The following is a 25,537-nucleotide window of genomic DNA, read 5'->3' on the forward strand; positions in this document are numbered from 1 at the left end:
AACAAAGTCATAATGAGAGAATAAAGTCGAGAATAATAAAGTCATAATATTTTAAGAATGCAGTAAAAATTATGAGAAAGTCGTAGCATTGTGAGAATAAAGTCAAAATTACAAGAATAAAGTCGCACTACAAGATTAAAGTCATATTAATAAAGTTGCATCATAGTGAGATTAAGTCAAATTTTTGTGAACAAAGTCGTTGCAATAAGAATAAAGTATTTTATTTCTTTATTATAAAGACCTTTTCTCATAATTTAGATTTTTTTCACTAAATATAATTTTATTCTCATAAACTTTTTTTTTTTAACATAGCACTGAAAATGCTATTGGATATTGGTATCCAAGCGGTAATATCCATATTAACAAATTGAAAAAAGAAACTTTAGTCATTGTTTTTGTTTTTTTATTACTGTACTATTATTTAGTGATTATTTAATCCATATGACAAGTTTAAAAAAGGTAGCCAAGTATAGTGAGATACGAAATATTTAGGAATAACTATTAAGTCACTTGCTACTTACTAATAATTAAAATAAATAGGCTAGTAACGTAGAAAAAGCTCTAGCTAGTTTTAGGAATAAATGTTAAAACAGCTCGTCACAGATATTAATATTATGTAAATCGACAGGTCTTTAATTGTGTAGATGCAGTATGTGTAGTTAAGTGATGCAGCTCATTTAGAGAAATTACGGTAAAAGCATCAACGCGGCTCTAGAGTTAAAGAGGCCGAACATCCATTGACAGCAGGACTCAAATCTACTGTAACTCTACGAGGTAAGCTGATTGATCAAGCTGTTATTATACAGGGAAATCGTGCTCTATGAGCATAACTGCATGCAACATCTACTTCTCGTCTGCATGTCTCATGTCATTGCTTTCGGAGTTTGAGTTCATAGTGTTTGTTCTGTTGTCTGTCGTAATAACAGTGCTGTTGCATATTAAAATGATGCAATTGGAGTTATTAGCACGAGGATCATGGCAGCTTGAATGTGTGAATATTAGACCGAGATCGAGTGGGGAATATTTCCTGTTTTAGCTCTTACTTGGATGAGTTAAGTTAACATTAGCTAACCGGCTATCTTCACGTTGACAATGAAATCATTGATATTGCACATGCTAATAGAGTAAGTTAGTTGTAAAATTGGTGCAAATGTAGGTTACACTTGTATATTAATTTTCTTTTCTTTTACGTATTATGTCAGTCAAAGGCAGAAAACGTGGACTAGCTTCAGTAAATCATTCTCTAAACAAGTTCCTGGAAGACAGGGAAACACATGAGCCTTCTTTCATAGTCCAGAGTCTAATACACACAACAACCATAGAAAATGTCATTTGGTCACAAGACTGGGTGGGAATGTACAGATATTACCTCAGATTATGTTTCCTTGAGCCTGTTATGCTTGGCACCAACTCTCACACTTATGTCAGATAGTGATTCATTGATTGAAGTAACTAAATAAAAGCGGGTTTCTGGTTGCGTTCAGATAGCCTATGTTTTATTCTTGTTATCCCACCTTTCTAAATCACAGAAACATAATAAAATACTACAGAGGAATTAGGCTACATTTCTTATGACGTGAACTTGGCCAAGTCTAACTGTTTAAATCAGGCGTTTCCAAAACAGGGGCCACAAGGAAGTAATGGGGGCCTGTGGATAAAATAATGAAAAATAAATAAATAAATATATATATATAATATTTTAGACATATTTATAATATACAATTTTCACTGTATAAATTGGGTCTTTAAACAAGCAACTATATAGGTGCCTTTTAAATTTTAGGATGGGTGTTCCTCACATGAGAATGTTCATATTCAGAGGTGTGTGCATCTAAAAGATTGAAAACCCTCGGTTTTAATCATGATAATCGCTTCTATCATTTGGTGTTAATCTGCCTTCCCCCTCGGGTTGGCTGAAGAGTTTAGTGGCTCACCCTGTTTGGTCGGTTGTGTCTTTTTGTCTTCTGTTTGAAATGTTGCACAATTCTGCTGCAGTTATAGTAGGAAAAACCCACTTTACTTGCTGCACAGCTTGTCCTCATTGCTCGCTCATATCCCAGGAGGACTGAGTTAAACTTGTTAACATGATAACGTGAAGCAGCATTCTAGGATAAAGCATGTTGGCCCCCTAGGGGCTCTTTTGCCCTCATTTTTCCTCTAAGGTTTAAATGTCTTTGAAATGCTGCTTTCTGCTATAGTATAAATTACTGCAAAATCATAAATAGTTAAGTAAGGGATAATGTACAGTACAGGTCTAAAGTTTGGAAAGATTACTATTTTGAATGTTTTTGAAAGAAGTTTCTTCTGCTCATCAAGCCTGCATTTATTTGATCAAAAAAATAATAATAATATTGTGATATATTATTACAATTTAAAATAATTGGTTTTCAATTTATTATACTTTAAATTATCATTTATTTCTGTGATGCAAAGCTGAATTTTCAGGATCATTACTCCAGTCTATCACATGATCCTTTAGAAATCATTCTAATATGATGATTCATTATCAAAGTAGGGAAACAGTTCTGCTGCTTAATATTTTTTCTTAACCTGTGATATTTTTTTAGGATACTTTGATGAATAAAAAAAAAAGAAAAAAGAAAAAAAAGATTTAAAAATAAAATAAAAAATAGAAATCTTTTGTAACAACAATATACACTACTGGTCAGTAATTTGGGGTCAGTAATTTTTATTCAACAAGGATGTGTTAAATTGATAAAAAGTGATAGTAAAGAAGATTTATATTATTAGAAAATATTTTTTTATTTTGAATAAATGCAGTTCTTTTTAACCTTTTATTCATCAAATATATTAGGCAGCAGAACTGTTTCCAACACTCATAATAAATCAGAATATTAGAATGATTTCTAAAGGATCATGTGATAGACTGATGTCACATGTGACACTGAAGACTGGAGTAATGATGCTGAAAATTCAGCTTTGCATAACAGGAATAAATTATTTTTTGAAGTATATTCAAATAGAAAACTATTATTTTAAGTTGTAATAATATTTGACAATATTACTGTTTTTGTTCTGTATTTTTGATCAAATAAACGCAGCCTTGATAAGCATTAGAGACTTCTTTCAAAAATATAAAAAAACGTAATGTTTCCAAACTTTTGACCTGTACTGTACATCCAGCCGGTTGTTATCTCAGAATAAACCCTTACAGGATGATTAGGTCTTGCATCACCCTGAAGGGGTTTATTCTGCGATAACAACCAGCTGGATGTACATTATCCAGCTTACTACACGGCTACTTGCCACATAAGTAAATAATTAGACATGAAATAGGTTATTGATCTGAGTCTAAATATTTTATTAGCTCTTTAAATGCAAAGCTTCCACAGAGAAAGCAGTTGCTAGCAAGCTGAAAGTTCAAACTAGACAGACATTTAAGGGTTCACTCATACCACTTATCACATAAAGAGATATTGGTTTGAGATGAAACTGTTTTAAATCGTACCTGTTTGTTATCTTATTACAGTGAAAACAGCAAAATGGCAGCAGCTGCATTTGAACGAAACAAGAGAGAGCGAGTCCGCGAAACCGGATGACATAATTAAATAACTGTACACAAAATATTGATTTGAGTTTTAATATTTTATTAGCTCACCAAACGCAAAACTTCCGTTCCTAGCAAGCGTAAAGCGCCGACTTCTGTAACCCGGATGAGCCTTTGCTATCTTTTTTTACCGGTTGTTATCGGGAATAACATACCTCTGGATGGCTTGATTGACCAATCAGAATCAAGTATTCCACAGAGCCTAGTTATAAAGGTGAATATTCAATGGTTGTCTAATTTTCATTTCATCCAAATGATATTGCCTCGTACATTTTTTTACATCTAGAGTATTTTTTTAATTAAACATGGACCGATATACACTGATTAGCCAAAACATTATGACCAGTCACAGGTGAAGCGAATATTGTTTATCATCTCTTAAAAATGCCACATATTCTGGTCTGGGTAGATTAGATGGTAAGCAAGCCTCATGCTGTTCTAAACCCAGAAGAGTTTTGTTCATCTTCGAAAAAAACATGAAGATCATTTTAATAAAACTTGATAGATTTTACCTTTGAAAGTTCACACAACCAAAACTTTGATGCTTCAAAATGTTCATAAAGGCATTGTAAACGAATTCCTCATGATTCAAGTGGTTTAATCCCAGTCTTCTGAAGGGACATGATCGTATTTCTGTATATGAAGAACTAATTTAATTTAGACTTTAATTCACATAAACATTACTGTATGTAGAGCACATCAAATAATTGAACTATCCCATTCAGAGGTTAAATATAGTAATTTTATGTAGAAACACAGTTAGGTTAGACTGCCACACAGCAATCGTGATTCATGACCTATGACTTGGATAAAAATGGATGGATTGAAACATTAGGAAATTGCAATGAGCAAAGAGAGTTGGCTTTTCTTTGGACTATTGTGAAGGCTGGTTTAACGTCATGGCCTGATCACTCACCTGATGCATCACTCCACAACCAGCCCAAACCATTTCCAAATCTCTAGACTCATGTATGAGTTTCTTTTGACTGTTGTGTGGAATCCAAGACAAATACCATACAGTTCATTATCTGTGACAGTTTTGGATAGGGCCATGTTTATCTCATTGCATAAAACTGATCTCACTTATCTCTGTAAGATCAAGCAGATATCAAGGCTGTGATGTAAACCGTAGATTTGTCAACACGCAGCTTCTGTATAAACTAGTCTGTGTGAAGGCAGTGATAAAGTTTTGCCTCCTTGATCTCTTGTGCTGTGTGCTGGCAGCTGGTGTCGTCCCGGCTGTCACGTACCAACCTCTTAATTCTGGGAAGCTCTCAAGCCTTTGGTGTTGAATAGAGGCGGATAAAGTGCCAGATCTTCCATTTGCACTTGAACTGAACTGGAGATTTACTGTTTTGGAGTTTTGACTGGATTTTCTGTTTTGGAGATTTTACTGGAATTATATTGCCTTTCAGAACAGGACTAAAGGTCTATTTAAAATGTTTTTTCATTTAATAGTGAACTGCAAGTGCTGGTCAGCCTTCTTAAACCCTTGCAACAAAGAAGTACACTTTAGCATACTTTTAAAAAGAGTACTTATGACTTAAGAAAATACTTTAAAATAATGTATGCCAGTGTGAGCTGAATGTAGTTTTCAAACGCTTAATCGCATATTAATTGCAATTAAATGATAATGTGTTATATTAGGCTATATTGAAATGTATATTTAATGCAATTAACTGATCCTTAGAGGGCTTTTTTTGACACACTTAAGTTGAGCTTAAGTACATCTTTATATGTAATTTCATAATTCTGTTGTCTTTGAAAAACACTTAAAGTGACTGCCGATTGTAGTGACAAGCATTTGTGGTAAACTAAAATATACTTTAATGTCATATCTATTTAACTTTTGTCATATATTTGTATAAGTACACATGGTAATGATGTTATAATTTAGTACATTCGAAATATATTAAACTTGAAATATTGAAAAACGCTACAATTAAATGTATAATCAAGTATGTTACATGTGCTTTAGTATGTTAGTCAACGCATCAAATTAAGTGTACTTCTTTAAAACACAACAAAAGATTATTAAAGCAGAATTATTTGAAATGTACTGTAAAACTTTTCACATGATGACAGTGCACTTGAAGTGTGTTAAGAAACCGTAATGAAAGTGTGCTCCTTTAAGTACACTTAAGTGGCCTTTTATTTAATCAATCTATTATCTGGGTGTACAGTTTAAAACAAATACTTTTAATATTTAAAGTTCTCTACAAATTTACATACAGTTTAGTGCACTTCTTTTTCAAAAGAGAATGTATGCATAATACCATACTTTGATGTTATTACCAGTGTATCATGTCTAAAAATGTTTAATTAGTAAATGAGTTACTTACATTGTTTTCTTCCTCTCAATATCAGGGTTCAAGAGTGTGCAGTAAGGAAGCGTGTTTTTAGTTATGACGAACCCTTATGCACACACTATTGAGCCTCTGGACCCCCAGAAGCCTGGCCACAAGTTTTTCAACCTTAAAAAACTTAAAGACCCCAGATATGGTAAGACATTTTACACATTTTATGTTTGCCTCGTTGAATTGTCTAACCCAGGGTTGTCCAATCCTGCTCCTGGAGGGCCAACGTCCTGCAGACCAACCAGCTCTAACACACTTGCTAGGAAGTATCTAGTGAGTCTGAAGACATAATAAGTGCTTAATAAAAGTTGTAGCTAAACTCTGCAGGACAGTGGCCCTCCAGGAGCTGGGTTGGACACCCCTGTTCTAACCATTCAAGTAGTGAAAGTTACATCAGCTGTCCTGCATTCAGGGTTATTATGAATTTTGTGATGACTGGAGACATGACTGTGTCCTTCTCTGTACCTTTCTTTGAAGACCAACTTCCCTTCTCGATCCGTGTGCTGTTGGAGTCAGCAGTGAGGAACTGCGATGGGTTCCTGGTGAAGGAGGAGGATGTGGAGAAAATCCTCAACTGGAAGGTGACGCAGAGTCAGACTGTGGAGGTGCCTTTCAGACCGGCCCGCGTCATCTTGCAAGACTTCACGTAGGTTTTTACCCTATATAGCCTACTGTGTCATATTTGATACGTAAATTTGTAAGACATCTGCGGGACACTCTTAGCATGTTAGCCAGGGTTCAAAGCGTCAAATGCGAGTAAAACTTGAAAACGGTGTTAAAGGAACACTCCACCGTTTTTTTTAAATAGGGCTTGTTCACCTTCTTTCCTACATTTAGATAGGTGGGCAAATGCATTTTTGTCTCAGTGCATGCATTGTTTTAGTTTGACAGGGTCGGCGCTAGCTTAGCTTAGCATAATGAATGGAATCCTTTGTTGCCAGCTAGCATGTCCTGAGTAAAAGTGATATAAAAAAATAAAAAAAACCACCTAATTACTTCTTGTGGCCTGCGTATTCACAACGAGTACAAATAGCGATGCAGATTAACACTAGGCGATTTCCTAGGCAGATATTGACTTGGGACTATATTAGGGGGAAGCACTGCTACTTGGGCGCAGAGATATCACGCCCAAGTAGCAGTGCTTCGCCTGTGCTTCCCCCTAATATAGTCCTTAATATATAAGTCAATATCTGCTTAGGAAATCGCCTAGTGTTAATCTGCATCGCTATTTGTACTCGCTATTTGTCTTCCTGCGGTTTCCCGCCAAAATAAAAGCTTGATGGTTTATTGTTTGAAATAGGTTTTCCTTGTTTTTTGTATTTAGCTGATCACATGCATGCCTGGAATTTCTTCGTAATATTTGGCCATGTAAATGTCAGCAACAGCACCAAATTGCATATTATGCAATCATACACAGTAAAGTGAGCTTCATATTCTCACTATATCAGTAATAAAGACCTGTTGTAACAAATATGATCAACAAAAAACACAGATGCAAATTAAAAAAATTATTTTTGTCTAAAAAGTTTCCATAAACTGTTTCATATTTTCACAGCTTTCTATCTGTCTGTTACATATTTGTCTCATTGTTTATTCGCTGTGCACAGGGGGGTTCCTGCAGTGGTCGACTTTGCAGCCATGCGTGACGCAGTGAAAAAATTACAGGGCGACCCTGAGAAGATTAATCCAGTTTGTCCGGCAGACCTTGTCATAGATCATTCCATTCAGGTTGACTTCAACAGGAAGTAGGTTCATTTGACAGAAATGTAAAATTGCTTTTTATGTCTCTGTCTATCTGTCGATATTTCAGAACAGCCTCTGTTTAATGTCTGTTTTCATGTACAGAGTTCATGTTTTAAATAGGTTCATGTTGTATTACAGGGTTTATTTAAAAGTATTTACCTACGCCAACTGAGTATTTATTTAGAGAGTGTGTATGCTTTGTGTTTAAGTGCTTAATTATAGACAGTGAGCATGAGAAAATGCCACTGTTAACCCTTGTGCAAAAAACGTATACTTTTAAAAAGGGTACTATTCATGGGTACTTTTAAAATAAGTTTGTTTTGTGTTTTCGGACACTTAATTGCATGTTAAAGTATATTAAATTATAGGTTAGATTTATATTTAATGGACATAGCTGAGCTTATTTTAACCAACTTAAGTAGGACTTAAATACATCTTAATATGTAATTTCATAATTACTTCTATTATCTTTGAAAAATGGTTAAAGTGTGCTGCTGAATGTACTGGCAAGCATTTATGGTAAGCTAAAATATACTTTGTTATCTTGTTTATTTATTATTATTTTACTGTAATTTATTTAAATATATTTGTAATTACACATGTGTAATGATAAAGTTGCAATTTAGTCCATTTTAAATATATTAACTTAAATGTAAAATTGAATTTTGCCCTACAGTTAAATTATAATCAAGTATGTTACTGTACATGTGCTTTAGTATGTTAGTCAACACAGCAAAATAAGTTAAAACATGACAGAAGACTATTAAAAACATCTATCTGTCTGTCTGCCTGTCTGTCTGTCTGTCTTTTATTTATTTATTTATTTATTATTAATTTTTGGGCTCTGTCCTTGTGAGCTCCTAAATGTCTCTGTCACAACTAAAAATTAAAATTTAAACCTAATTGTCATCTGGAGCTCTTGTCTTGGGATTTGCAGTCTGTGATAAGTGAATGATAATTTAAAAGAATAATTCACCCTAAAATTCTGTCATCGTTTAATCACCCTCATGTTGTTCTCAAAAAGAAGATATTTTTGAGAAATGTCTGTTTGGTTACCAGCATTCTTCAAAATATCTTCTTTTTGTGTTCTGAAGACAAAAAGAAAGTCATACAGGTTTTGAACGACACGAGGGTGAGTAAATGATGACAGAATTTTCATTTTTGGGTGAACTATCACCATAACTACCCAGTTCAACAGTTTATTACGTTTAAATATACATTTTCCATATTTTAAGGTCTGACAGCGTTCAGAAAAACCAAGACCTTGAATTTGAAAGGAACAAGGAACGATTCGAGTTTTTAAAGGTAATTTCCCCCCTCTGTATTTGACATGTTTTGATATTGTTTGTCTCTTCAAGATATGAAGATGATGATTGGTTGTGAACTAAATGTATTGGTTCACAGTGGGGTTCTAAAGCATTCCGGAACATGCGGATCATTCCTCCGGGTTCAGGAATAGTCCATCAGGTCAATCTGGAGTACCTGGCCAGGGTTGTGTTTGACCAGGATGGTTTCTTCTACCCGGACAGCCTGGTGGGAACGGACTCGCACACAACCATGATCGACGGGTTGGGAGTGCTGGGCTGGGGTGAGTGAAACTCATCGAGAATCACCAGTAGTTTCATTATTTTAAGTCATTTACAGTTATGTGATCTGGGTATGAATGGGCCTTAATTTATATTTATGAGATTAAAAAGTCATAATTATTAGATAAAAAGTTGAAATGGTCATAATTATGACTCATGCATAAAGTATCAAAATTATGTTATAATTATGATTTGTGCATAAAATGTTGAAATTGTCATAATTATGACTTCTGTTTTATATTTTTTTAGTTTAGTTTTACCTTTATTGTCATTGCATGGTATACAACGAAATTTGATATCTCTCATAGAAAACAAACTGTATTCATCCATATTACCCACATATACCAACACACAAAAACAATAAGTTAAAACAATAAAAATAGCTTAAAGTGTCTTGTGCATGTTATTGCAACAATATGGCATACACATCCATTCAAAATTATTGAAGCAGCTGTGGGGGGATAGAGGGTGGATACAAAATGTATTATGAATATGACTTACATTTTACATGTATTCTATTACGTATGACTTTCACAAAATGTTGAAATTATCAGATACAAAGTCGTAATTGTCATAATTTCAACTTTTTATCTCATAATTATGACTTTTTTATAATTTTGTAATTTATGATTTTGATATTTTATGTGTCATAATACAGAAGTAATAATTATGACAATTTCAACTTTCATGTAATAATTTTGACTTAGTATCTCATAATTTTGACATTTTATGTACAGGTGCTATTACACAAGTCATAATTCTGACACAATTTCAGCTTTTTATCTCATAATTATGGCTTAGTACCTCAACATTTTGACATTTTATTTATGTCCTAAAAAAGAATTATGACAATTTCAAATAATTATGACCATTTAAACTTTTGTCTCATAATAATTATGCCTTAGTGTCATAATTGTGACTTGTATATTTGTGACAAAATTATGAGATACGAAGGCATAATAATGAGACAAAAAGTTGAAACTGTCATATTTATTACTTCTGTATTATTATGACATACACAAAATGTCAAAATTATGAGATACAGAGGCATAATTATGATACAAAAAGTTTAAACTGTGTCATAATTATGACTTGTATTTTATGACACATAAAATGTCAAAATTATGAGATACTATTTCAGCTTTTTATCTTATAATTATGACTTATATATAACATGAAAATTATACATCATAATCATAATATACAAGTCATAATTGTCACAATTTTGACCTCTTATCTCATATTTATGACTTAGTATCTTATAATTTTGACATTTTACGTGTCAGTACAGAAGTAATAATTATGACAATTTCAACTTTCATGTAATTTGACTTAGTATATCATAATTTTGACATTTTATGTATGTCAATACACAAGTCATAATTATGACAATTTCTACCTATTATCTCATAATTCCATTTTATATAATAGTTTATGTATATTTAATACAAAGATCATAATTCTGACATCATTTTTACTTTCATGTCATAATTATCACTTATTGCATCATTTTGACTAATGTCATAATTACGACTTTGCATCTCATAATCCCGACCTTAGTTATATTTTTGTTATTTAAGGCAAAAAAGAAAGTTACATTTGTGTATTAGTGTTGGGCTGGTAATTAAAGAGAAAGAAATGATAAATTCAGTAATAAACACAATGTTCTGCTGAGATGTAACCTCAGATCTTTCGGAGCAGGTGTGGGAGGAATTGAAGCAGAGGCGGTCATGTTGGGTCAACCCATCAGCATGGTGCTGCCAGAGGTCATTGGCTACAAACTACAGGGGACACCCAACAAATTCATCACCTCCACTGACATAGTGCTGACTGTCACCAAGGTATGGAAGTCTTGCCAAGTCTGATTTTATGGTGGCTTTGGTGTGAAAATATTGGAAACGTTAAAAATATTCTCCCTACTAGAAGAACTTAATGGATAAGTTGCTTTGTTTCATCATATTCTTTATCTTCACAGCATTTGCGGCAAGTTGGTGTGGTTGGAAAATTTGTGGAGTTCTTTGGCCCTGGTGTTGCCCAGCTGTCTATCGCTGACCGTGCCACCATCGCCAACATGTGCCCTGAGTATGGAGCCACCGCTGCCTTCTTCCCTGTAGACCCCATCAGCATTCAATATCTGACGCAGACGGGTACGTTAACCTGTCCCTGATCAGTTTTCAAGTACACTTAAGCATACTTTAAAAAGACAAAAGCAAAACTGGTAACACTTTAGTTTAGGGTCCAATTCTCACTATTAACTAGTTGCTTATTAGCATGCATATTACTAGGATATTGGCTTTTTATTAGTACTTATAAAGCACATATTAATGCCTTATTCTGCATGACCATATTCTACATCTATTAATCCTACCCAATTCCTAAATTTAACAACTACCTTACTAACTATTAATAAGCAGTGATCAGGAGTTTATTGAGGCAAAAGTCGTAGTTAATAGTGAGAATTGGAACCTAAACTAAAATGTTACCAAAAAACTTTGCTCAAACTGCTTTCGGACACTTAAATGCATGTTAACTTCAAATAAATGAAAATATATTATAGTTTACATTTATATTAAATGCAATTGGCTGAACATTAGAGTTTTTTTCACCCACTTAAGTACATATTTATCTGTAATTTCATAATTCTATTGTCTTTTAAATATGGTTAAAGTGTACTGCTGAATATACTGACGAGCATATATTGTAAAACAGTAAAATACAGTATTGTATATACAGTAAAACTTTTTGACATTTGACATTATTATAAAGTGCACTTTCTTAACACAGTGGGTTAAGATACATAGTTATGAAATTATACTCTCTTTAAGTACACTTAAGTGGCCTTTTATTATTTTTGAATTAATATTATAAACAGTAGTATAGTTTATTTTGTAGAAATACTTTTAAGATTTGAAGTGCATATTCAGTACAATTAAGCACACTTCTTTTTCACAAGGGGAACTACATTCTCCTGTGGTCAGTAAGGTGGAATTACTTTACCGGATATCAGAAGGTTGGAAACTGGACTCTCATTGTTTATGTGTGTTTTATACATATTTGTTTTTAAGGGAGGGACATGGAGAATCTAAGTTACATAGAAAAGTATCTGAGAGCGGTGGGCATGTTCAGAGACTACAGCAACACTTCTCAAGATCCACAGTTCACTCAGGTATCTAAACCCAACACAAATGTGCGGTTCACTGATATGTTTGCACTAGTCACTGCTGTCTGCACCACTTTCTGCTAAATGTATGTGTGTCTCTCATTTTTTCACATCCAGGTTGTTGAGTTGGACCTCAGTACGGTTGTCCCCTGCTGCAGTGGTCCTAAACGGCCACATGACAAAGTGGCTGTATCAGACATGAAGCAGGACTTTGAATCGTGTTTAGCGGCCAAGGTACATGTCACAGTAATACCTGGAAAACACACAGGACACACGTTCCCTTTGATTCTCGAGATAATGCAGTATTCTGTTTCCTCATGGATCCCCCAAAAGTAATCTCTCTACACACTTTTTGAGGTCTTTCCCAGTTTTGTGCTTTTGAAAAAGCAACAGATAGTTCAGCTCCACAGCCAAAATTGAAAATGAAATAGAGTGAGGCTTGTTCAATCATAATATATTGTGTATGAAAAACTAATCATTTTAAAGAGTAAATGACCACTGTGCTAAACTAAAAGCTTAGCAATCCCACGAAATTACATGATGAGCAGAAATCGAATTCCTGTGAAAGCCTATTTCATTTGACATTAGGCATAACTGACATTAAATGCAATTGACATAAAAAGCCACAACTGTCATAAAAAGAAATTGGCATAAGTTGAAATTGCCAAAAAGTAATTATTACATAAATTCATAATTGACATAAAAAACAATGATATCATAATTTCAACTTCATAATTGTTTTTTTTGTGCTAGTTTTTCAACTAATGTAATAATTAAGACTTTTTGTCATGATTTCAGTTTAAGTTAAAACTAACATAAAAAATCTATTTTGACATGAGTCGAAATTGACATAAATAGTTGAAATTATCACTCAGAATTATTGCACAAATAGTTGAATAGTTGAAACTTTATTGCAAAAAGTTGAAAAAATTATTACACGAGTTAAATTTGACAAAAAACAGTTGACATCAATTGTTTGTCAATTTCAACTTAAATGATGAGATAAAGTCACAACTGACAAAGTTGAAATTGTGATTATTACATAACTATTATATACTTACATAATTTTGACTTTTTATCTTATAATCAAGACTTAGTATGTCATAATTTAATTTAATTTTTCCTCATAATTAAGAGAGTATATCATTTCAACATTTTTATTATTTTAATTCATTTATTTTTTTCCCTTTATTTATTTTAATAATTAATTTTGATTTTATTTTTTTCAAAAAAATATTTTTTCCCTCATGTGGTGGAAGTGGGCTTCATACAATCCTGTACTGACATATTTCCTTAGCCTAAAGATGATCTCAAAGCTAATATATGGACATAACAGTCATAAAATCCATAAACATCAGATTTTAATTTCCTTAAAGCAGTGCTGAAGCAACCATTCATGTCTAGAGAAATATTCCTGCACACCTTTATCATCCATTATTGTCTGTTGTCTACAGCAAGGTTTTAAAGGATTCCAGGTGGCTCCCCAGCGCCATGATGTTCAAGTACCATTCCAGTTTAACGGTGCAGAGTATTCACTCTCTCATGGATCTGTGGTCATCGCAGCCATTACCAGCTGTACCAACACCAGTAACCCCTCAGTCATGCTGGGAGCAGGTACGTCTGCCCACAGGGATCATTTACACCCAAAGTATAATTCATCCACTCATACTCAAGTCACTTCAAGCAAGGTTTTCCCCTCCTTTTTAACACAAAAGAATGGTTATAAGGCTGCTCTTTTCCATATTTTAAATATATGAAAATGCATTGAAAAAACACCATAAAAGTAGTCCATATGACTCTCTAGAATCGTTCTAGTGATATCATTTTAATGTTTGTTTGAACTGTCCCTTTAAGGACAGATTTTAAAGGGTTCATTCACCCAGAAATGAAAATTCTGTCATTTATTTCTCAACCTCATGTCATTCCAAACCCGTAAGACTTTCGTTCATCTTCGGAACACAAATGGAGATCTTTTTAATGACATTTGAGAGCTTTCTGTCCCTCCATTGACAGCTACGCAACTACCACTTTTAAGCCCCAGAAAAAGTCATCATAAAAGTAATTGGAACGGTCAAAGCCGGTCCATGAACACTCGACAGCAAGTGGACTGAGCGTCTGCAACCGTAGTTCGACGCATCTGTGAATATCTATATCTGCAATAGACTTCAGCTGGTGTTTTTGCTAAACTAACACAATACAAGAAGACGAAGGTGCTAGCTTAGACTGGGTAAACCTAGCCTGATCTGCCGGCAATTTGATTTCGCCCTGCAGCTCAGGCTGGAAACCTGTACATTTATCTCTGCTGCTTCCTTTACAACTTTGCGGGAACCAATCACAAACTGGCTTATCCACCTGGTGCGCTATTAGCAGGTTTAATCCAATCCAATTCCAGATCCGTTACGGCTCTGTCCAATTCCTTTTAACCTCTCGACGACGCTCAATGGCTTCTTTTTAGCAAACAAATCGCTCGAGTGGGTGTAAATACCATTAACTTTCATGTTTTTTTTGCACAACCTGCAAAAATCGTTCGATTCCATTGCTGCTTCTGCAAACCGCTGATCAACACGTTTGGTTACACATTTCCTGCCTGGAGTTTTCGCGTCGCTCTGCAAAGTATGTCACCTGGATCGTTGGTCTGATTGGTTGAAGGACTATTCAATTGCATACAGAGTCATTTGAACTATGCCCGTGGATCACGCCTCTTGTGCAGTAGAAAATACATAGCAGACTCCCCAGACCAATGTTCAGTCTTAAAAGATTGAGCTTGGTCTGGTGATAGCCAGACTAGCGCTAGCTAATAGACTATTAAAAAGTTACCATAGTAAAAATAAATTAATTAAAAAGTACCATTGAGTTAATAGATATAAAAACACAAACCAAAGGTTATTCCATTTCTTTTGGAATTTAAATGTTGTCAGATTCACAACCAGAAGCTGCACAATGTTGTGGTATCATTGATTCTTACTGTGAGTGACGACACGCTGACCGTTCCAAGATGGCGCGCGCGTCAACGTGCCTGGAGCGGTCAAATGTCTACACATATCTATCTTGAGAACCACTGACTTAATAAATATGTTCAATGTATATTTGTCTATGGCAATGTAATGCTTCTCTTTATTTCCGTCAGGTCTCTTGGCTCAGAAGGCTGTACGGTGTGGTCTCAGTGTCAAGCCGTACATAAAGACCAGTCTGTCTCCAGGGAGTGGAGTGGTCACCTACTACCTTAAAGAGAGTGGAGTCATGGACTTCCTCACTCAGTTAGGGTGAGAAACCATCAAAATACGAGGACAGCATAACTACACAATATGCTTACAAAATCTTTAACAAATTTATAATAATATTTATCTGTCTTTAGTTTTGAGGTTGTTGGTTATGGCTGCATGACCTGCATTGGAAACAGTGGACCCCTTCCAGAGCAGGTTGTAGAGGCAATTACTCAGGTAAACAAGCTTTTACTCTTTATTTTATAATGTTTTTGGATAATGTTATAATATTTAGAGAAAAAAAAGAATGATTTTTTTTTTATGTCACAGGGTGATTTGGTTGCTGCTGGTGTCCTGTCTGGAAACAGAAACTTTGAGGGTCGTGTCCATCCCAACACACGTGCCAATTACTTGGCCTCTCCTCCGCTGGTCATTGCCTATGCTATCGCAGGCACAGTGAGGATAGATTTTGAAAAAGAGCCTTTAGGTAAGTAATATTTACCAGGTATTAATTTCATTATTTTACATTACAATGCTTGGTTCTCCCCAAAGAGCATCAAAAGCAACAGTGTTTCTCGGCCTGTCTTAATCCAGCTGTGAACTCTAAGGGAAAAGAGATTTTCCTAAGGGACATCTGGCCCACACGAGAGGAAATCCAGGTGGTGGAGAGAAAGTTTGTCATTCCTGCCATGTTTAAGGAGGTCTATGAGAAAATTGAGGTACTTTTAAATTATCATAAATCAAAACAATGTCCAGATACAAAAAGTAAATGTAATAAATTGAACTGTAGTGTTTGTCTATTTTCATATTCAGAAAGTGAATAAACGCTGGAACTCCCTGGAAGCCTCCTCTGACAAACTGTACAACTGGGATTCCAGTTCCACTTACATAAAATCCCCACCTTTCTTTGATGGACTGGTATTGTATACTGTTTTTGTTTTTTTAATATGTGTTCAGTGTCATAACTGTACCATTATGAAAAAGAAGTGCACTTTAGCCTACTTTTAAAAAGAGTTCTTATTTAAATAATATACTTTAAATTAATATACTTAAGTGCAAACTGAATGTAATGGTTTCAGACATTTAATGTTAATAAAATGTATTATAGTTTAAATTGATATTAAATACAATTAGCTAAACTTTAGAGTTTTTTTTTTACCCGCTTAAAGGAGCAGTATTTTGAAATATATATATAAAAAATGACATATTTGTACATCTTGTGAAAATGAATGTGTACCAATTTTTGTGAAAATCAGCCACAAGGTGGCGCACATGAACTTTGAAGTAAAAAATAATAATTTGGAATTATTGTGTTAAGAAACATTGGTACTGCATGCAAGTGTACTCTCTTTAAGTACACTTAAGTAACCATTTATTTTATTAAATGTATATAATTATTATTTTTTAATACCACTAGTGTACATTCAATACAATGAAACTTTGACAAGGGTAGGCAAGAACTGTAAACATATATTGCTTTGCTGCTATTACAATTTTAGACCCGGGATCTCCAGACACCAAAGCCCATAACAGATGCATATGTACTGCTGAATTTGGGAGATTCTGTGACCACAGACCACATCTCGCCTGCTGGTAACATTGCACGCAACAGCCCTGCTGCACGCTACCTAACTAGCCATGGGTAAGACTTTTAGCATCCTCAAGAATTCAAGCTGTTACATGACTATCTCTCTGTAGTCTGATATACATTGTTTTAGCAAAAAAAGTTGTAGGCCTACATTGTCATTAAAATTGAGATATGACTCGAAACACTGTGACTAATGAAATATTCCTTTCCTTTGCTAGACTCACTGCAAGAGAGTTTAACTCGTATGGTTCTCGTCGAGGCAACGACGCAGTCATGGCTCGAGGCACATTTGCAAACATCCGCCTTTTTAACAAGTTTATAAACAAGCAAGCTCCAAGCACCACTTATCTTCCTACAGGAGAGACGGTAGGAGACTGTATTTTTTTCATATATATATATATATATATATAGACACACATACACACACACACACACACACACTCAGGGCTTGACGTTAACACCCGCCAAATGTGGGTGGATTTCAGCAGTGGTGTGTATCGCAATCACTCCTATTAGCCACTTTGGCGGGTTGGATTTGATATAATTTATTTTTCAATTGTAGTCTTTTAAAAAGGCATCTGAAATAATAAAGTAAGTGCAATGTAGTGTTGTCAAAAATATAGATTTTTTTTATACATATTGATACTGAAATATCTGAAACGCTTCCAATACTCATTTTCTGCCGAATAGATACAGGATACCAGCTGTGCTTTCTTGTTTTCTCATCTCTCCGACAGAGAGTTGACACTCAAACCCGCCTCCCCTCACTTACTCATTTCATTTGATCCGAATGAATATTGTTGGTGTTACGGGGCTTGAATTTTTTTAATTTAAGACCAGACGCACAGACCCCTTATACTGGTTTATATAGCCAATACACTTGGCTTTATGTGCGTGCACTTTGGGTGTGAGCACAAAATCTGCAGGAATGAAAAAAATTGTGCACAATACACACAATCCCAGCGCGATATTGTTTTTTCCTCGAGAGACATCATGGCTTGCAAACGAGCGAACGAAGCATGGCAGTTGCTCAGTGTTTGGATGTACAAATGAACACAAAAATATTTTTTTAGCTCCTTCATCAATGAAGAGAACCAGTGGGTTATGTGAATTTCTGATGTGTAATTGTTCAAGTTCAGACAGATAATCTTTCTCTCAAAGTCGTTCAACACTGTTTATGCATCAGTAAATCGCGTTGCAGTGATAAGATCTTCATTCACGCGATCAACAGGCTGTCATCTGCTCAATGCTCATCACTGCAACCTTTTATGTGATGGGAATAGATCTAAATACTTAAAAAACTTCTCATGATTCGTTAATCCCGATAGCTGTAATAGTAAAAACGTATAAAAGCTGTAATAGTAAAAGTTTTCCAGATAGCTCTACATGTAATGCTAGATATTTCATATGCAAGCATGTCAGCCAATCACAGCAGTGGGCAACAACACTGAAGTCTCACAGCAGACACGCCCCTTCAAACTGAGTGTTCAAATCAGAGGATGAAATCAGGCTAGGAAATATGCCTTTTATTTCTAAATTATAACAAATTTTGATCTAAAAAACATACTAACATTATAAGGGCACCCCAGAAAACATTATAAAATAATAAAATAATCCATTCTACGGCACCTTTAAAGTGACGGCAGCCTAATATACCGGCTGCCAAATTATTAGATAATATTAAAAATATCTATATGGAAGTTTTTCCCCATGGTATCGATGTCAAAATTGTGGCCAGTGCAAATGCTGAGTGGCGAGTAACTTTGGAAAACCACTAGCCACTGTGGCTGGTGAGCAAAAAGTTAATGTCAAACTAATTATTATACTAATAATCCATTAGATTATTATACTAATCCATTAGATTAATATACTATAAACCCATGTTATTTTTTAACACGTTTTTCCATACCAGAGAAATGTTCAGATTTGACAATTGTAATAAAATGTTGTTTTTGTGTGTTGTGTGTGTTTTTTTTTTTTTACAGATGGATGTGTTTGATGCTGCAGAAAAATATCAGCAGGCTGGTCATCCTCTCTTGATTCTGGCAGGCAAAGAGTATGGATCAGGAAGCTCTAGAGATTGGGCTGCTAAAGGGCCCTTCCTCCTGGTAAGGTTTATAGTTCATCTAGATTGATGGTGACTTGGACACGATGATCAATGTCTGTCTGGAAACTACATGTATGGGATAAAATATTTTTCCAGTTGTGCCAATGCAGTTTTATTTTTTGAAGTCTCAATCAATTTGAATCTTGTCTGAATGTGATGTCCCTTGTTAAAAAGAAGTGGACTTAATTGGATTGAATGTGCACTTGTAGTGTATTTCAAATATGAATTATATATATATATAAAAACCTGTACTTGCAGATGATATTATATAAATCAAATAAAAGGCCACTTAAGTGTACTTAAAGAGAGAACACTTTCATGACTGTTTCTAAACACGCTTAAGTACACTTCTGAAAATTGCACTTTGTAATAATGTAAAATTAAAAGTTTTACTTTAAAGTACATTTTAATAATCATACATCATTATTTTTTTAATAATCTTCTGTCATGCTTTAAAGAAATATACTTATTTTGATGTGTTGACTAACATACTAAAGCACATGTAAAGTACTGTAATATATTTCTAACTGAAGTGTTATTCGTTCATATATTTTGAAATGTACTAAATTGCAACTTTGTTATTACAAATGTGTAAGTACAAATGTATTTATATATATGCCATACAAGTTTCAATAGAAATTAAATGCATTTCATTTTAACATAAATGCTTGTTAGTACATTCAGCAGTACACTTTAACCATACTTTAAAGACAACAGAAGTAATTATAAAATTACATATAAAGATGTATTTAAGTTCTACTTAAGTGGGTAAGTTAAGTGTCCAATATCATTATATTCAGTGTGTACTTAAGTGTGTGTTTTTAAAGTATATTATGATTACTAATTTTAAAATTAAGTGTACTTCTTTTTTTCATAAGTGGTTGCTCACCCATTATTATTTTTAGTATTTATATTTTGAATGCGTCTTCTTTACTCTTGGCTCTTTTTACACCTGTTATTAAGATGCGATCGGATCACAAGTGGACGAAGCTAAATACAGGTGTAAACGGCGTCACCATGAGCTTGTTCACTTTCGCCCACTTCCAGAGGTAGTATTTGACCGGATTGCTTTCGTAGTGTAGATGCACATCTGATCGAATGTGTTCGAACAGCCACAAAACACCGCCTACTCTCCGCCTACTGACTTAATGGGTGTAAACATTATTTGAAGTGCACTAGCCAGACGGGATTAACTTTGTCTGCTGAAGAGTTTGGTTTAAAGACAAAAACGTTCCAAGCACAATGTTCTCTCACCATTCCTGATTTCTAACACACACTCACAGCATGTGCTGTGGTCTTGCTGCTGTCAGAACAGAAACGATTTTTCTGTCTTTTTGCGCAAGCTTATTTTGTCCATTAGATCAAAAGTTCTGAAAAAGCCCATTAACTGTCCATAGACCCTCCCATCAAAGAAATCAGGACAGAAGTGGTTGAAAGTGGACAAAAGACATGGATTAAAATACCAGGTGTAAACAGGAATGTCTCACTTATCTACTCGTGATCTGATCGACTAAAACGCATCTTAATACCAGGTGTAAACAGGGCCTTTGATAGTTAAACAGTCATTTTCTGGATAAAACAAAAAAGGCTGTAGTGTGCAACCCTCTCAGTGAAACTGCTACTGCTATTGATTTTCTCCCTTAGGGCATCAAAGCTGTACTAGCAGAGAGTTACGAGCGGATTCATCGCAGTAATCTGGTGGGCATGGGCATCATTCCTCTTGAGTACCTGCCGGGTGACAGCGCTGAAAGCCTCGGGCTCACTGGCCGCGAGCGATACACTGTGATGATTCCCCCACAGCTCACTCCCAGAATGACTGTGGACATCAAGGTAGAGCTTATGATTCCACCACAAACCCTGCCTTAAATCAGCAGCTCTCAACTGCTTTCTCTTCAGGAGCTCACATTTTACATCATGTGGCCACACAACACCCTACCAAAAGTATACAGCAGTAAATAAATGCCCCTATTATGCTTTTTTGGATATTATATTTCATGTAGTTTGTAATGTAAAAGGTCTGCAAAGTCCCAAAAGAAAGAACCAATTTTAAACTGCCTGAAATGAGTCGTCAGTAATTCGTCCTACTTTCTGCATGAACCTACGTAGGTATGTAACAAATTTGCATAATGCTCATCTATGGTCTGTATTGGCTGTCTGTGAACCACGTCTACTTTTACCCGCCCTCAAACACTGTAGTTGTAGCTGAGACTGGACGAGTTTTCGTGTTGTCGACATGTTGAGAAGATGCTGTTTTCAGTGCTGCAAAAGCATATCCACTCATCCAAAGGATGAGATTGATACTGTAAAACCGACACCATCATTACTGTTCGTATCACTGTGTATCAAATTTTATGGAAGCCTCCGGAGCTGAAATTCAGATATGGTAATGAGCGGTTTGTTTTCGGCACACACAGTAAGTGGTAGACCAATCACAACAGACTGGACCTTCTGACCAATCAGAGCAGAGTAGACCGCACTTGATCCAGTAATACTAACACTTTCTCTTCTATTCTATTCTATATATATAAAAAAAAAATTTCTTTACAAAAATTAACATGTACTGTGTTAGACTAAACTGAGAAGGGTCATAGCACTTGCATATTGTTGTCCTACTGTCAGTTTAACTGCTTATATTGTTCTCATTTGTAAGTCGCATTGGATAAAAGCGTCTGCTAAATGAATAAATGTAAATGTAGACCAATCACAACAGACTGAGCTGTCTGACCAATCAGAATAGATTAGGCAAATCACTACAGCCTTGGGCCATCATACCAATCAGAGCAGAGTAGATCAATCATAACAGACTAGGCCATCGGACCAATTAGAGCAGAGTAGACTCCTGGAAAGGAGGGGTTTAGAGACCAGAAAAAATATTATTTCATGTAAAAAATGTGTTATTTTTTTACATTAAAAATGTAATTATTGAAATTAATTTTCTTTCTTGAAATAAATCTGAAATAAAATTTAAATGTTGCCTTGGCAAATAAATTACTAAAACTAAAACTGAAAAAATAAATAAATAAAACTAAGCTATAGAAATATAAAAAAGAATAAAAAGGACAAAAGCACTTAACAAAAGTACTAAAATTAAATAAATGAATATGAAAACTGAAAATATAAAAATATACGCTATATACTACAATTGTATGTAAACAATAACACTTTTTTTCCCCCCTGTTCCATATGATTAAATGTGGTGTGTTTCGTTCATCTCTGCAGCTGGACACGGGGAAAACATTTCAGGCTAAGATGAGGTTTGACACGGATGTGGAGCTCACTTACTTCCATCATGGTGGCATCCTCAACTACATGATTCGCAAGATGTCTGAAAATTAAGACGGAAAGGAAGGACACCCTCTTCAGGACATTCCACTCTAAACGCACATATCCACCATCTACATGTTTTGTCCTGACAGTGTTTCTGTTTTTTCCTTAAGAACCAATTAATGTGTTGTTTACTTTTAAGTGTACTGTAATGTTTGCTGTCAACATCAAAATAGTTTGCATAATGTTGTCTGATACACGTTTAATTCTCTTCAGTATCTCTGAAAGGTGCTGTTTTTGATTCTGATGTTGTGCAGATGATGATTTTATTGGTTTGGTGGAAGCTCAGTGGGATTGACGGGGAAGTATGAAAGCATTAGATGTTGTCAATGACAAGTTGAACTTTCTCCATTCTAACCCTATCTCGGCACTGCCAAACTGAAGTCGCATTCTCGCTTTTCTGTTTATATGATATCAAAGCATAAATGAATATCTTATAATCTTATTAATTACTGTACTTAAACTGAACTTTGACACAATTTCTTTACAGGTTATCTGCTTATATAATGTGTGCTTTTTGTTCATTCTAATAGTTAAAAATTGTGCACAATGATTATGATTACCATGATTCCGTTTCGTTGTTGAATGTTTTTCTTTCAGAAGTCATATAATGGTTATGCATTACCTATACATTACCTTTTAGACTGACATACTGAAAACAATTTGGACTTAAAGCCTTTATGTGTAATACATTATAAAGGTATTCAAATTGTACATTATAATGCATTACATCTTTTCAGAAATCATTGTTACCAAAGTTAAAATGCATTATAATATTTGCAGATTCCTTGTTACATCTGAAATTGGTTTATTGTCATGTGTTTTAATGCATTTTACTTTCTGAAGGTGTAACAATGAATAGATAAGTATTATAACTGATTGCAATTACTCATGATAAGGTGCATCACAAGGCATAATTAATGCATTAAAATACTTTTATAATGCATAATATGAAGGCTTTAAATTTGTTGCTCTCTGCAAACAAATATTGCATCAGATTAATTCATTTAACAACTGCTGAATATGAGCTTGCCTATCATGCTCTACATTTGAAAGTGCCTATTTTTCAGATTGTGTGTATAATCACTTGAATCACTTGTGCACCTTTTATTCCGGTCTTTATTTCTTGTGTTGTGCATTCCGGTGCAAAGTGACTAAAAACAAAATCCATCCGAAGTCGATTTCACAACTTTCTTGCTGCTCGTCTGTAAAATGCATTGACGATGTGCTTGGAATCAGATGCGGGTTTACTAAATGTGAGAGAGACCTTATTCAGATCAGCGCCAGGTAGTAAAAGCGAGGCACTTGCTGTGTTTTCAATGGCATCCGCTATTAAAAGCTGTATATAAAGCTCATACACTTATAATTTTAAAGTTTTTTGTCTATATATATTTGTAGTGTTTCATCAGCAGAACAATCCACTGAAGAGATGTATGCTACGTCTATCCCTCACAGCCTCGCCATCAAAAATGGCTCTGATGTGAATAAGGTCTTCTACTCAAATTCTCTATAGAGTTTTTGTAGTTTCAAGCCCAGACTGCCACAGTTTTGCTCCAATGCTTCAGCAGTCAAATTGATTGACCTTTATTTTAATAACAGAACATTTACATGTAGTTTTTGTAGAAACTGGCTTTATGAAAATAAACCATTAATGAAATACTTCAAATTCTGTGTTCCTTTACAGTATGTGCAACATTAAGATCTCTATTTCTGTCACTGTAGTAGCTATGGGTCTCATGAAATTAGTTTTGGAATGACTCACCAATACCTTGAATTTATCGAAAATCGATATGCTAAAGTTATAACGCCTCATTTCATTTTGAAAGCTGCATCATCTGGAGGTCGCACTCGCATTTGTTGGCCAACACACTGCTTCATTTCAGTAAACTGACCACTACATTCCAAAGTCATTAAGAAATTACAATACTTACTTTTCACTAGGAATAATACTCAATTTTATACTGTTCTGACTCTGAGACACCCTCTGAAGAACGCATCTTCGAAACGAGAGATAAGAAAATATATAGGCCAAATAATAGACTTATATTAAAGGGTAACTAAAGCCTAAACCAACTTTTTTTAGTTAATGATCTGTAAGAATGGAGCTTTAGTGCTGTTCATTGATTCGAGTAACTTTTTACTACATCTATCTATAAAATACAGAAACGTATGTCTGTCTATCTGTGTGCCTGTGTGTGTGTCTGTTCACATATCTCTCGAACCGTTAGTCCGATGGCTTTCAAACTTGACAGGTGTCTCGCTATGGGCACGAGTAAGTGCAGTGCCAAGTTTGACGTTGTTTGGATTAGAAATGCAAATGATATCGGTAAATATATATCGGTAAAAGAAGCACACACTAGCTTTTGCCGCTATAGCCGCTGGTCACTCCCCCTCTCACACTGACACTGAGTGAGCACAGCCCAGGACCAGAGACAGAGAGGGTGGAAGAAAGCAGTGGAGCTTAAGTAGCTCGGAGTTCACTGTGTAGCCTGCTCCCTGAATCGTGTAGTTCAATTTTCCACATTTATTGTATGTCATTATGTCAGTATCAGTATTTGCTTTCTACCATGCACAAATAAAAATGTCACTGAACTTTTACAACAATGAGCACTCAAACACACCGAACCAACAATTACTAAAAACACACACTAGTAATAATAATTGTTATTGTTAGGTCTGACAAAATTTCTAACCGGTGTGGTGAACAAATGAGTCCTATTGAAGAGATGAGTCCGAGCTGATACACAGTGATACGAACAGTAACAATGGCGTCCGTTTTACTGTATTAATTTGAGCCAGAGTTCTCTTCCATTGGAAGTGCATGCAAATTGGATTTGCTTTCATAGCGCTCAAAACAGCGTCTTCTCAGTAGACATTGTTCACGGTGTGACGAGCGTCCCG

The 25,537-nt window shown here is 34.9% G+C and overlaps 1 protein-coding gene across 2 annotated transcripts; it reads left to right on the forward strand.

Moving 5' to 3' along the window:
- The first annotated feature begins 660 nt into the window (after window positions 1–660).
- Window positions 661–24,302, forward strand: aco1 (aconitase 1, soluble). Of its 2 annotated transcripts, none has more exons than XM_084108269.1 (21): window positions 661–774; window positions 5,936–6,070; window positions 6,403–6,571; window positions 7,533–7,670; window positions 8,904–8,973; window positions 9,073–9,256; window positions 10,956–11,095; window positions 11,230–11,401; window positions 12,320–12,420; window positions 12,532–12,648; window positions 13,869–14,028; window positions 15,542–15,677; window positions 15,770–15,854; window positions 15,948–16,104; window positions 16,212–16,336; window positions 16,431–16,535; window positions 17,117–17,259; window positions 17,424–17,571; window positions 19,191–19,313; window positions 20,957–21,142; window positions 22,532–24,302. In XM_084108269.1, the coding sequence occupies exons 2-21, from the start codon at window positions 5,974–5,976 to the stop codon at window positions 22,646–22,648; spliced, it is 2,673 nt and encodes an 890-aa protein (XP_083964395.1). In that variant the 5' UTR covers window positions 661–774; window positions 5,936–5,973; the 3' UTR covers window positions 22,649–24,302. The 2 variants fall into 2 exon arrangements, with proteins under 2 accessions (XP_083964395.1, XP_083964396.1); XM_084108270.1 differs by lacking the exon at window positions 661–774 and adding an exon at window positions 4,856–4,996.
- Window positions 24,303–25,537: the final 1,235 nt, after the last annotated feature.

This window comes from Abramis brama (assembly GCF_963993115.1).
Source record: "Abramis brama genome assembly, chromosome: 3".
NCBI lineage: Eukaryota > Metazoa > Chordata > Actinopteri > Cypriniformes > Leuciscidae > Abramis > Abramis brama.